This window comes from Epargyreus clarus, unplaced genomic scaffold (genome assembly GCF_041222505.1).
Source record: "Epargyreus clarus isolate Ecla_fem2 unplaced genomic scaffold, WU_Ecla_fem_2.2 ptg000002l, whole genome shotgun sequence".
In the NCBI taxonomy this organism is placed as follows: Eukaryota; Metazoa; Arthropoda; class Insecta; order Lepidoptera; family Hesperiidae; genus Epargyreus; species Epargyreus clarus.
In genome coordinates this window covers 3959483-3974108 of record NW_027332210.1, presented here as the reverse complement: position 1 = coordinate 3974108, position 14626 = coordinate 3959483, and the positions used below count along the sequence as shown (strand labels likewise).

At 30.6% G+C, this 14626-nt stretch overlaps 3 protein-coding genes across 3 annotated transcripts; 1 reads left to right on the top strand and 2 right to left on the bottom strand.

Annotated features, from left to right (window-relative positions):
• The first annotated feature begins 746 nt into the window (after positions 1 to 746).
• LOC140746262 (transmembrane protein 216-like) lies at positions 747 to 3365 on the top strand. Its single transcript, XM_073078343.1, has 2 exons — positions 747 to 1160; positions 1898 to 3365. The coding sequence occupies exons 1-2, from the start codon at positions 920 to 922 to the stop codon at positions 2089 to 2091; spliced, it is 435 nt and encodes a 144-aa protein (XP_072934444.1). The 5' UTR covers positions 747 to 919; the 3' UTR covers positions 2092 to 3365.
• A 1111-nt stretch (positions 3366 to 4476) lies between these two features.
• On the bottom strand, positions 4477 to 6181 carry LOC140746248 (uncharacterized). Its single transcript, XM_073078318.1, has one exon. It carries the CDS (start codon positions 5638 to 5640, stop codon positions 4549 to 4551), a length of 1092 nt encoding a protein of 363 aa, XP_072934419.1. The 5' UTR covers positions 5641 to 6181; the 3' UTR covers positions 4477 to 4548.
• A 121-nt stretch (positions 6182 to 6302) lies between these two features.
• On the bottom strand, positions 6303 to 7685 carry LOC140746254 (uncharacterized). Its single transcript, XM_073078330.1, has one exon. The coding sequence runs from the start codon at positions 7557 to 7559 to the stop codon at positions 6534 to 6536; it is 1026 nt and encodes a 341-aa protein (XP_072934431.1). The 5' UTR covers positions 7560 to 7685; the 3' UTR covers positions 6303 to 6533.
• Positions 7686 to 14626: the final 6941 nt, after the last annotated feature.

The following is a 14626-nucleotide window of genomic DNA, read 5'->3' as shown; positions in this document are numbered from 1 at the left end:
CAATTTAATTAGTTGGATGCCGTAATAAATTTTATAACTATTTTTTATCACCTATTTATCAAAAATAAGATATAACGACCAATAGTTATTTATATAATATTTAAATGAAAAAATCCAATTCGGTACAATAACACTAAACTGGCAATAATTAATATTTTTTTTGTACAATCATAGACAGAGAGTAATAAGTAATAACGTATATAATAAACACAAGTGTATGATACAAATTACAAGTTGTAAGACTCGTTATTTCTCCAAAATATGGAGAGTAGAGGTAAATTATAAATCCCCCTCTGTATATTATCCAAAAGTGGAAATCGTAGGTCGTTATATTATGGTGGCGGACGGTCGTAATGTAGCATTTGGGAAACAAGCAACACATTTTTTACAAATATTTATACGAAATGAATATGGACTATGTTACAAATCTTCAAAAAATCGTCAAATGTATCTTATTGTAAGTTCTGTAAACTGCATTTCTATTAACTATTTAGTCATCATGGTCGTATATAAAGAGGAAGTTTAAGGCATCTGGAATAAATAGACTTCAATTTTTTTGTAAATTGTAAAGAAAAGCAACTTCTTTTTGTCGCCCACCACTACTGTTAGAAAACTAAACCTTTATCTCGATACGAAAATATTTCGGTATTTATTTAATCATTTATTGATGTATTAAGTATGTAAACATTGTAAACTTATACAGCGTGGAAAGAAACGAATTAAAAGAAAAGAAATGTCAATTGTCATTGTCCCTATGACATGACAGTTTTTATACACTCCACTGTGTGTGTGGCTTGGTGTTCTATTTTTAAAATTAGCTCTAATTTATTCTAGTCTTTTGTTTCAATTTTACCTAATTAAAGTACGAAATAACCCAGAGCTCGGTTTCGATACAGTAATCAAACGGGCACCTCGCACTATGGTTAATTCTAGTCTGGCGTACGAAATACTTTTGTATATAAATTCCTTTTATTTCGGTCTTTTCGCGACATGTGAATTGGGGACACTTATCCTGAAGTCTGTATTGATTGGCGGCAAATATGACGACAGCGAGAAGAATCGGATGAGTCTTGGACAGGACTATGGAGTACTTGTTGCTCTTTTTATTGTGGAAGCTGCCAGACTTATATTGGGACGAAAAGGAAGCCTCAGTGAAAGAGGTAAAACCTTTAATCACTTTACTCTTTAATCTAGTTTCTTAGAATTATCACTAATTTATTTGATGTAAAAAGTAGCATTAATAGTTTAAAAATTTACAACAAAATTATATTATAAATACGAAACTACGGCAACCACGACCTAAACGACTGGGTCAATATATCGGTCGTAAATTTTAGAACCATATGTCGTTAGAATAAGTTATTAAGGTTCCCTTAGTGCAATGCACTCTTGTACTCAATATTACAAACAAACTGTATGAATGATGTTGATAAATTCTACTCCATCAACCTCTGCTAAAAGAGTTCTACCTGAGGTTGTTAACATATGCTTTGCTAACCCCTTAGCAATAACATGTAACCTGCCTCATATAAGTATGTCTCTATTACCATACCCTTCAAACAGGAATACAATGATTATTAGGTAGTGAGGATGTTCATAAGAGATGGGTGTGGTAGTGGTACCTCTAGAATCATACCATAAAGGGTGTGGTAAGGGAGACATACTTTTTCGAGGCGTTTCAGCTTAGTCCTCAGGGGTAGCATGCATCTGTGGTCGACCTCAGGTAGGGATATCTATTCCTGACTGGGGTTGATTACAGATGTTCATGGGCGGCAGTATCCACTTACCATCAGGTGGACTGCATGCTCGTTTGCTACTCTTATAATATAAAATATATATATATATATATATATATATATAACCTTCAATTAATTTCAATTCCTCTTTGCATCCCCAGATATACCAGTGATGTTTTCGGTGCTGCTCACTGTACCATCTATAATGGGAGTCGTGTACCTCCTGGCTTGGCAAGTTGTGGTTCTCCGGATAGAGTATATTTGGTGCACTCTTATGCTATCATTGCAAATGCTCGAGTTCATATTTGCGTCCATGTTTATCGCTACTATGTGCAGAGGTCCGTCGTACGATTAGTATAAAACGTATATGAAATTACCAGATAGACTCCTGATTTAACATATTTTAATATGTGAACTTACCAGGGCATGTGAGAACACGGGTGCTGATTGATAATAATATTGCCAGATGTAGGTTGAAAGAAATCTATTTTTAAAAAATGTTCTCTTTGGTATAGGAGTCTATTGAATTCCGGCATCAATGGGGTAAATACACAAAACTATGACATATTTGAAATGTGTGTTACATGTTTTGGACAAATAATTAATGATAATGGAAGTTGACTAATGTATTTCTGATTTATTTTTCTGTATTTTTAATAGTCTCTTTGTTAATGTTATCTTACAAAATTCAATATCTGTCTCATGTTACAAATGTTAAATTTATAGTACAATTTTATTTATAGTTACATACTTGCATTATCAAGTTTTAGAATAACGGTTCAATCTTTTGAAATGTTTATTGATTAAGCTTATTTATTGAGATTATAAAGCAGAGTTTGTGTGCTTGCTTATTTGTATTTAAAGGATTGTGTGTGCTATTTATTATATACACTATTTAAAAATATATTAAGTATTTTAAAAATCTCTATATTATTAAGGATGTAGGTGAAATCAAAGTATTGTATGAAACCGTAGTAAAGTATTACAAAATCTGTAGAAATTGACTTGATCCCAATAAGTAAACCTTTAACAATAACTAGCAGATTCAATATTTTACATAAAACTTCTTTATAATAACAGAATGTCTATAAATTTCTGTGCTCTCTATTTTGAATAAAATACTATTCATTTATTATTCCCTAAGAATAGCATGATAATAACATTATTAAAATACCAAAGTACTCATTTAAAAGTATACTAGTCAAAAAGTATTTATTTTACTATTTCTATTGTTACTTATACAAATATTTTAATAGCATTTAGACATAACTTAATTGTACCTTTACCTTGTGAAAATTTTTACTGATTTTAAACAAATTTCAGTATTTTTTAGTTTTTTGAATACTGGTGCTAGTACCTTAGTTCCAAAATCCATTTACAATAGTTGCATTTTAAATTATGTGAAGTTACTGAAATGAGAGAAGTACTATATCATAAATTTAGTATTTACAATAAAAAGTAATGTATCTGAATAGTATTCCTCCCTCGTAGTCTTCTATAGTCTGGGTGTTAGAAACGTGTTAATATAAATAAAAAGCATGTATGTACTTATGTACTCATGTAAAAAGTTATACTTCTTTGGCGTAATAAAGAAAACATTTTATGTATGTGTTGAAATTTTAGCAAAGTAAATTAAATTAAAATTAAATAGATGAAAGTAAATACCTACTATGAATAAATTACATTGCGTTACATCAGTGTGAGGAACTTCATCCCTTCGTAATGACCATCGTGAAATATTTTTTATGCATTCAAACAAATTTAAACTAAGCAAATTGAACAATACAAAAAAAATTATGTGTTACATTGACCCTATGTAACACATAATTTTTTTGTGTTAGACACACAACAAAAATAAACTGTTTTTCTATTTCTGCCAAAAGAAGTATAACTTCAATAATCCCTGCATTGTGGTCTTTTTGTCCAGCCGAAGATGTAACTGACGTGATATTGTGGCCTTGGAGTAGAAATATACTTGTGTGGTATTCTTCCATTGTGTGAAATTTAACAGTTTATATACTTTGTATATTTATATTTTAAATGTGTGTATAGCTATTAAATGTTACTATGATTGTATTCAGTAAGGTCAGTTGGGGTAATATTGGAGATGAGGTAAAACAATATATTTAATTTTCGGCTAATTTGGCCACCTTTGAAAGCCTATATGTAATTTTTATGATCATGGTGTGATCCATAGGTGTAGTTTTAGATTTGTTATGCTATTGTAAGGGACACATTTAAGAGGTGACGTACAGCAAAGAAAAAAGGTTTGCGAATAATAAAATATCTTCCTATTTGCATATTTTTGTCGCACCTATACTTAAGAAGGAACAGAATAATGATTTTTAAACAGTCATTGAAAAAAAGACCTCTTATTATAGGCTATTCTTCTCACCAAACCTGTTAGTCACCCACTTATATACGCCCATTGCGTGGTGTTGATGTTGCCAATTATAAAAATTCAACCAATTTACCCTATAATTTAATCATACAGTTTTACCCCTGCTTCGATATTACTCGAACTAAACTTACCCTATGTTTATTATACTTAAATTATTTAGAACTTTGAAATTAGTCTACACTATCTGTTTTATCAAGTTATTAAATAAAAAATATTCTAGTCGAATAATATTTACTGTATTTAATAAACCACATTATACAATGTATTTTGACTCTTATTATGAGATCCATTGCAAGAAGGTTCCTAAAGCAATTCGAAACATGTTATTAATAAAATAACTTTGGAATTTGCTAAAAATTTATTTACAATTATTTTAAGTTTAATTTCTATGTAACACAATTTTATACATAGTTACTTTTTATATTCAGCCTGCAAATATAATGGCATTCTCCCCTTAGCCAATTTATCCCTCTTATGAACACGTAGCTCATGTCTCATTAGACCTTTCCTAGTACCATACTTATTACCACACATTCTGCACGCAAAATCTTTGATACCCGCATGGTCAGCTTTGAAATGTACGTCTAAATCTCGTTTAACATAGAAACCTCTACCACATTCAGTGCATTTGAAGGGCCGTTCCTTAGTATGTGTTAACATATGCCTGTTAAGATTGCTCCTAGTCAAAAAATGTAGCTGGCATTTGTCACAAGAGAACGGTTTAACACCTGTGTGTGTTCGCATATGAATTTTTAAGGATTCTATAAAGCGTCCGCGGTATGGGCACAGCTGACACTGGTATGGTAAGTCGTAACTGTGTAGTTGAAGGTGTCTAACCAAGTTATCTTTACGGTAGAGTTTTCCGCACACGTCACATACAAGATGGGATGCTGACTGGTGTCTTGCTAAATGTTTTTTATACAACTGGGATGTTAACAACCCGAAACATATAGGACATTGTATTCGTACGTTTTTGTGTTGTTTAGAATTTCTATGCAGCATGTATTCTGTCGAATTTACGAAGTTCAAACAACAGGGTTCACATGTATATATTTTTGAAGATTCTATGTTACATTTCTTGTCATTTTCTATAATACTTTCATCAATAAAACTTTCACTAGACCCTGGATCGTCATAATCACTATTATTGGAGTTTAAACTTTGCCGAAGTATAACATCGCTTTCTTTTGCTTTCTTTCTGAACAAAATAGCATTTTGTAGCAAACTTAGGCACGTATTACACAAATATTTAGGGAACTCGTCGTCATAACTGATCACAATATCGCCAAACTGTCGAATATACTCAGAACACTCGAGGAGAAATTCATTGGCGTAAATTGGTATATTACCTTCTTGTAAGCAAATTCTACATTTTTTTGCTTCAATTATTTTTATTTCCTTTTTATTATTAGACACTGATTCATCGCACTCCTCTTTTCTTCTTTTTCTAAGAGTATTCCGCTTCTTTTTCAAGATTCTTAGCATAAAATACGCCGATGCCATCTTTGCGATCAAGGTAAGTTTTGATACAATATGCAATAAATTCAATAAACAGTTTACCAGTAATCGCAGAAGTTAATTAATAAAATATTTAATACTGATATCTATCACAAATAGTTACAATCACAAAACAATAATTTATTGTTTTGAAAAGTGACAACCAGTCATTTGTTGATATGACGATTTTGATTTTTTGACATACAGCTGTTTAAATGGGTACGTTCTACTTAACGCCTACAACGATTGTTTTATAACACCTACGTGGTTTCGTTTTATGAGACGTGCCTCCGACGCCCATATATATTTTTTTGGTAATTGGATTTTCACCAAAATATCCGCGGCATTTTTACGTTTTTAGTGGAACGAACATTTATTTGAAGCAGGTGCGGTTGAGGGTGTTAAGTGAAACATACCAGATCAATGCGGACAGTTGAACTAATCGTTTTAAAACTTTAAATCTTTATACGTATAAAAAATAAAGAATTAATTATCAAAAAATACACAGAGTAATGAAAGTAGATATACAGACTTTATGAAATCTTTTGAATAATAATTCCATGTGTAGCCCTCAGGGTAGAAAAAATATTTAGTGAATTATCTTATTTCCGTCCAGTCACATTGTAAATGTTTACAAATCTCCTTACAATACAGGAAAACAAGCCAAATAAATTTAAATAAAAGTTATTTATTGTATAAACCAGGTGCAAGAACACATTAACCATTCAGTCAACTTAGCAAGATTCTTTGTACAGATCTCTTGATTATTTTGAGTACTGAATTCATCATGCTAAGACAGCCTACTACATAATCATTATAGAGAACTCCCAGGTCATCTCTGGCACCAGAGACTAATCAATATCGAGCGATTATACCAGTTGTACATAATGTAAATGTTACTAACAATCTGGTTTCTTATGCTCTACTTCTAGATATGAAGGCATTCTACCAAACGTCATTTTTTCTCTCTTATGCACATGTCTTTGGTGCTTCATCATCGCATTGCGGTAACCGAAGGCCTTCCCACATACATTACAAACATGATTTTTGATTCCCAAGTGATCAGCCTCAAAATGCCTTTGTAAAGACAATTTTGTGTGGAAAGCCCTTTTGCATGCATCACATTTGTATTCAGGCTCTTTATGCTTTAGCATATGCGTATTTAGATTGCTTTTGAACAGGAACCGTGCGGGACATTCTGTGCACATGTATCTATAATCTCCTGTGTGTGTTCGCATATGCGTCTTGAGCAGTTCTGCATACCGTGCTTTGTATGGACAGAACTGACATTTAAAAGGGAAGTCGTCTCTGTGACGTAGACTGTGATTGTGGTACGCACATCTCAACCGAAATGACTTTCCACAGACATCGCATACATACTTCTGGTGGTTCGGATCATGCATTGTGAGATGCTCTTTATAATACGACCGGTTTATTACTTTGTTACAAATATGGCATGTGACTTTCGCTGCTAACTTCATTTTGACTTTCTTTTCGTGTTTGATACTGAAGTCTTCATTATTCGACCAGTGTTTGCTTTCGTACACACTGTCGCTGTAGTCATGAGAATCGTGTGAGTGATCATACGTCTCCTCCTTTATCGTAGAATGTAGCATGTCGTAGGAGTGCTTCGCAACTTTCCTGAAGAGAATAGCGTCTTTAATAAACCTGTAGCACACGTTGCATAAGTATTTTGGATGACCATCGTCATCGTTGATTTCAATTTCCGTAAATACTTTCAATGCGTCGATAATATCAACCGTATCCTCATTATCGTGGATGGAGTGCTCCCCTTCCTTTAAACACACCCTACATGATGAAGATTTTATCTTTAGTTTAGTCTCGAAAAGATCGTTATAATATTCTTCATTATTGGATTTGGTTTTGCTCTTAGACATTTGCATTATGTAGTACGATGTTACCATTTTGTGTCAATTAAACTTATCCGGTGTTTTAATATTAATGTTTTCACAAGATTTATAGAAGTAGCTGAACTAACGCGATTTTTCAAGCTTATTTTGATTTGCTAAATTGTTGACCAAAACAATGGTTTTGACACTATTGACATATAATATGCCTGACAGATTCATTTGATGGAAAACAATTTCCAGTGTCAAAGAATATGTATGATATACATCCAGAATAACAAAATAAATTATTTTTAAGAAATAAATCTAGAACTGCTACATACTAGAATTTATTATAGATTTACCTACTGCAGATAAAACGTGATCTTGAAATGAATCCAATGCATACAAAATCCCCATATAAAATAAACAACTTCATTTTTATTATGGTTACAAAGGAGCGCTAAAATGTGACTGGTCAAAAAAACTCCAGTTAGCAGTAACATTTCCTTTTAGCGCTAAACACAGCTCTAGCAACAAATCTTTAATTGCATAGATGAAAGCATAGATAAATCATTTAATTTTTTAAGTGCAGAGTCTAAATGATACAAACAAAAATCTTTTTATAATTTCCAAAGCATTTATTTATATTAAGTAATAAATAAAAAAAAAAAACATTCTATGTACATAATTATATCATCACAGACAAAACAAATATAACAGAATTTGTCCTATTTTCGTAACATGAATTATTAAATAAATGTTTAACAATTGGCTGACACCTGATACTAATTTTAAATATTTGTTGTATACATCACAAAGGAAGATTACATATTTTGGCATTTTTTTTATTAATTAAACAAGCACGAATATAATACTTAGGTATTTGTCTTTTTTCGTTTGAGATAACATTATTCTATGTCAACTTAATTAATCAAACCTATCGAATATAATAATAATTACACAACAAAAGCTACTGCTACATTTTTATAGCATCGTCATATTATTCAAGCATATATTATTTTATAGGAAAAGTATATTATTTGATGAGGTTTAGATATTTTAAGCCAAGCTAAAGCACTGGTTGAAATCATTAATTAGTAAATACAAACAATATTAAAAACAATTTAATGTATTGTCTATAAAATTAGACTACATATTTCAGCAGACACATATTCTTTGTAATTTTAAGATAGAAAACAAGGATTTAATAACAGAAGTGAAATTATTATTCTCGGATAAATATTGGATGAAAAAAACCAATTACATATCAAATAAAAAATAAAAAATGTGAGCCGTCACGGGACGCCTGGCAGATGTGAAACATCGACATTATTTTGTAAAAGTAATATGCAGAAAAGAACATATTGTGATAGGAACTAAATATGTCATAATGATAAAATAAAATATTACGATTTTTTTCCAGATAACGATGACTATTTATTGAATTCGATTGCGCATGGCGACGCGTCGCCACACCGTACACACTACTGCATATAGACTGTATATATATACCATCGTATAGCGTGGCGACGCCACGGCATGCGTCGCCACGCCAGAAATCGGTATTACGTGCGGCTATAGATGTTTCACATCAAAATACAGATAAAATTTTAAAATCAACAAATTTTAAATTGTAAAACTGTATAATAAACAAAGGTATAGTCCGCATCTAAACTGCTAGTCCGCTCTTAAGTTGTTGCGAGCAGGTGTAATCATACAATTTGCTATGGCGACGCGATTCATTTCTATAGTCAGAGCACACAAGCAGTTTTACGCGGACAATACTCTGTACTATGCAAAATTAAAAATTAAAATGAACTAGGAGTTAATTAAAAGTGATTTGGAAAACTGATATAATTGTAATTTTTATCTATCTATCAATTTATTTAAGAAACTTTTTGTAGACTGAAGCTTTTTAGATCAACATCATTTTAAATATAAACGCACAAAAACTGCCTAATACTAAATTTTGCTGTAAAACTATATAATAAATTAATTACGTATATATTTTTCGTATCTCGTATTGGATAGGTGAGAAGGATACGTGTCCTATATGGCGTCAAAGAGATTAAAAAATATATTGAATACATACTGAATATAATTGAACATCTTTATATATCGACAACATAAATTTGAGTTATACTTGTCACGTTTTTTAAGAAGTATTTGGGCATAGTGTTTACTATTTTGACATACAAAGCAAGTTACACAGTACCTATTGGTGTATTTAACATTGGCTAGGTTAAGTCTAGTACTAAATATAGCAATCACATTCACTATATGCATACACAAATAAGATAAAATCAAAGATATTATAAAATGTACACCATATGCCCCCATATCATGTTAACTTGAATGTCGTAAGACATCATTATAAAATTAAATTGATAAGAATATAGGGGTGGTATTTTTCCCCTAAGAAGTTACTCATCTATTGTTTCGCCAAAACGCATGACCAAATTTGGCAGTTAATTTTTATTTTAGAGAAATACTATACATTAATACAAGATACCATACCCAATAAATTTTTAAGGACTGGTAAATGCCTCCGAATCACTTAATACGCACACATGCAAACAGTGTTCGTACGTGCACGTGAGCATTGTGCGCCCTTCACGCACTCGCCACAAAACTCAATCATTTAAAAACATTTATAAGATCTTTGAATCTACCTTATTTATGAAAGTTCAAAGTATTTTACATGTGTTTCAAGTATCGATTTGTTATTTTATTACACAATACATATTAATTGGCTATTACAACACTAACCCTAAACTAAGGACACGATGTTTAACCACTAACATGCATTTGGTGCAATAAATAATAATAATTACATAGTTTGCTAATACCGTGATTACACATATCTAAAGTATGAACTCTTATCTAAATTTATTTAATGCAAAGCCAAATTTGTGTGTGCGTGTGTGTGTTGTGGAGCCTGTTTTATGACAGCTAGTTAAAACGTCCTTAAGTTGTGGAGTATTTCTTGGTTTTAAACGTAGACTTGAGCTGTCCATTGAACATTTAAATCCCATAATAAGGATATGTGTGTGTATGTGTCAATGTGTGTATGTGTACGTGTCAATGTGTGTATAAGAGAGTGTATTTGTATAAGTGTGTCTGAAATTCCAGTGTAACAATTTCCAAAGATATCTTCAGTTGGTCTTAAACGTTGCATTGAGTTGTCCATTGAACATGTAAGCCCCATAATAAGGAAATGTGTGTGTATGTGTCGATGTGTGTATGTGGTCGTATCATTGTGTGTGTAAGAGAGTGTATTTGTATGTGTGTGTATACGTGAGAGGAAGAGAATTCAAGCTATAGTAGAAATTCCAGTGTAACAATTTCCAAAGATATACATTTTACAAATTCCATATATGTTAAGCTATACATTCATATATGTTTTATTATAATAATAATACGTTTATTAAACATCAAAAGCTTTGCTAGGAAGAATACTGGTGTATAGAATACTTCAATATGTAAACACGTAGAAAGGGACAAGAAATAGCTTCGTTCTCTCTCTAACAATAAGCAATACTATTTAGTTACATTTCGTTATAACGTATACATGTATATTAATAGCAATTACATCATAAACCGTTGTACATAATTGATAAAACTACTATATTTGCATACTATTTCATTTAAAATTTGTTATTAGGTATTCTAATGTAATATAGTTTCTTTTTTATATACAGGGTGAATTAAATGGTATTGCTAGATGACGTGAAAAATACAGGATGTGTTTTTATAAAATCGCATCCCGATTAGGTAAATTCATTGATTTAAAATCTAATCATGCAGTTTTAGTTATATCAAAATTAGAGCAATTTTTTCGGATTTTGCAATCTACACCCAAAGCAATTCACCCTGTATATAAACAGTATTGATAATAAACGATTTTGTGACACATTTAATTTAAAAGCATAAAGCCATTTACATTTTAACACAGCAAATATAAATAATACTATTATTAAACTATATTTTTGTTGGTTACAATTTTATCTACATTTTTACGTATAAATAACTACATATATAATTTAATAATACTGCATGTTTCTTGTATTTAGGAAAACGTTTTTGAGGCATTATATTGAATACGGGAACAATTTGATATTTTCCAATAAATAATATAAATTAAGAATACAGTATGTATGCAATAAATAAATAATAATACAATTACACGTTTAAAAATAGCGTTAAGTATAAAAAAAAAAGAAAAAAAACTAAACAAATTATATGTAAAAATGTCAAAAATTAAAAAAAGAATTGGAACAAAAGGTAAGTAGTTTTTTTTTTCATAAATGTATCTAATTTTTCTTTAATAAATGATAAATTCCGTTAAAAAAAAATCGTAATTCGTAAAAATATTTTCAATGAAAGGAAAAAAAATGTGGCAACTCTAAGTTTTTTTTCATAATTATCATATTAACTGGCTTGCATTTAAGAAAATTCAATTCGAGCAGTAAGTAATATTCATGTATAGTATAAACTTTACTATACCACAGCAAATTTTACTAAGTAGTAAAATCACTATTCCAAAAATGAGCTAACTAAACATATATTTGACACGACGATAATAAATACTAATTTAACTTTCTAAATTAACTATTTTACTACATACAAGTCTTAAAAAAGATTGACAAAATTTTTCGTTTCTATAAATATTACTATATTTTTGTTTTTTTTTTCTATTTTCCAATTATTTTTTGCCTGGTATCATTGAGCGATAACTCTATATTATTGTAAACAACATCAAAATCGAGCTATAAGCCAAGCAAAATATCAAAGAAAAGATCATTTGAATCTAACAGAGACAATTAACTTCCTGAGAATAATTATAAGTCAAATTCGTTGTTTTTATAACAACCTTTTGACTCTCAGAGCCATTGATTACCTTGCACGTCTAATAGTTTCAGGATTTACTCCTACTGTTTATAATCTGGGTGCTGCTTAGGTCCTCTAGGCAAATAAAAGTACCTACTACAATCTCCCTATAATTTTCAGTAGCGACTCCATATACAGAGTGCATTTTTTTTTTCAAAATGAACTCATTCGATTCTTGGCTAGGGAAAGAGATTCCAAAAAAATCGAGTGATGCAGTTTTAGTTTTTATTATAATCGGCCTGTAACACTTTCAGCAAATTTTACTAATCCTTATAGTTTCGGATTTGGCTCTGAAGGCCCATTTGTAAATCACCCGGTATATTATATAGAACCCATTATTAATTTTTAAGCATAAGTCAGGGGGTCCTAAAACTGTTACAAGACAGAAATTGCTGTCGCAGCATTTAAATTAATATTATATTGATGTTAATTTAAGTTTCGGGATTAAAGTTCTACTATTTCTTAATGTCCGACCGAAACAGGTTTTTCTTGGCTGAAACTGGCCGAAACCAAAAGTCGGCCACAAGCATTTCTATAACAGTTATGGACACAAGTTTACGATGACCGAAGTGTTACAGAGATTAGACGACATAGTTATAAAACATGTTTTGTACTAAGCCACATAAAGGGCTAGTCGCGGTGGGATAGAGTGAACCTCTTAGATCAAATAGTCTAGAAAAACATAATGTACTTTTAAAATCGATCTTTTAGCTTTGTTTATAAAAAGCAAATGTCAACTATTAGAATAATAGGTACTTGTAAAACACATTATTATTACCATTTAAAATTAATAATGAATAGTTTAGCTATATAAAAGAGCAAATGTATTACAAGAATATTCTTGTAAAAGTACTTGCAAGAACATATTATATTGTAAGTTACGCGTATCCAAAATTCCAAACATTTCCTACAACTCTGTCAAAACGTAATCTAAACTAGCTAAGGAATGTATATGTAAAGCTTTCATCTAAATTATAACATATACTTTTTGTTGTTTTACATAAAATTGCTAAAGAAAAATACTTTCATATTTTGTATTAATGTTATATCAGATTTTGTTTTATATTACACTATAGGATTTGCTAAGACATAACCTTCTGTTATATATGAACTTTACAGTTAAATAATTAATTTGTGTAATAATCATCAATTAATAATTATTTAATAATAATAAATAATTGTTATAAATAGCGCTAAACTTGTCTGTAATACTGTTACAATGTTTTAAAAACAGATTCACTATTTTCTTTATGATTTTGTTTAACAAAATAACATACTGGCAACTCTTTATTCTATACACTTGTAACGGGTAACACATATTACGTCACACATTTTATCCTGAGGGCGACATCTTGCGGGAGATTCTGGAAGAATTAAGCGTACTGTCAAAATATTCTATCGAAAAATAATTATGTTTTCTTGAATTTTGGTAGCCGGTAAGCCCAAAAATGTAGTGTAAAAGGATCTTTATAACATTGTGGTATTTTGACCCTCACCACACTTTTATTTACCCTCCTCTTACTTTTTTTCAAAATGAACTCGTTCGATTCCCGGCTAGGGGAAAAGACATTTTTAAAAAGTAATAATGCAGTTTTAGTTTTTATCGAAATCGGCCTCGTAACTCCTTTTAGCATTTTTCGCTAATCCTCATAGTTTCGGATTTGGCCCTGAAGGCCCGTTTGAAAAAATCACCCTGTATATTTAAAAAAATATATATTATATTTCTTTCACTTATATTGAGATATGATAACATATTGAAATTTGTCTACAGATTAAAATATAATTGTGTTATGTGTAAAATTGACCTAATACAAAAAAGAAAATCGCTGAAATATCCTCTTACTGTCAGAAGCTGAAGATCCTTTAATATCTGATTCTTATAATGTATTCGCATATACTTTTTCTCTTTTGAATTGTACCAAAATAAATAGTTAAATAAGAAAACTATTTTCTTAATCTTTAACCTGTAGTAAGATCCCAGATCCCCTTACTATTTTACCCCTCTGCCTTCATATAAACGTGTGACGTAATATAGTTCTAAACCCAAAAATCACAAAATTACTCACTAAAATTAAAAATTAAAAATCAATCAATATACCATCTAAGTCAGCAATTCCACAATTTACCGTCAAAGCGAGGAAACATTTGTATCATGTCAACATCATAGTATGTAATGCAGTGACGTAACTATAGCATGAGACCCATGGCAAATTACATGGGACCTTAAGATTTTTTCGGCCACGAATACGTAC

Excerpts from the sequence above, each read along its gene's own strand:
- LOC140746248 (XM_073078318.1), bottom strand. The coding sequence starts at position 5,640 with ATGGCATCGGCGTATTTTATGCTAAGAATCTTGAAAAAGAAGCGGAAT.
- LOC140746254 (XM_073078330.1), bottom strand. The coding sequence starts at position 7,559 with ATGGTAACATCGTACTACATAATGCAAATGTCTAAGAGCAAAACCAAA.
- LOC140746262 (XM_073078343.1), top strand. The coding sequence starts at position 920 with ATGGTTAATTCTAGTCTGGCGTACGAAATACTTTTGTATATAAATTCC. Across the intron at positions 1,161-1,897 it reads AGGAAGCCTCAGTGAAAGAG|ATATACCAGTGATGTTTTCG; the intron begins GTAAAACCTTTA and ends TTGCATCCCCAG.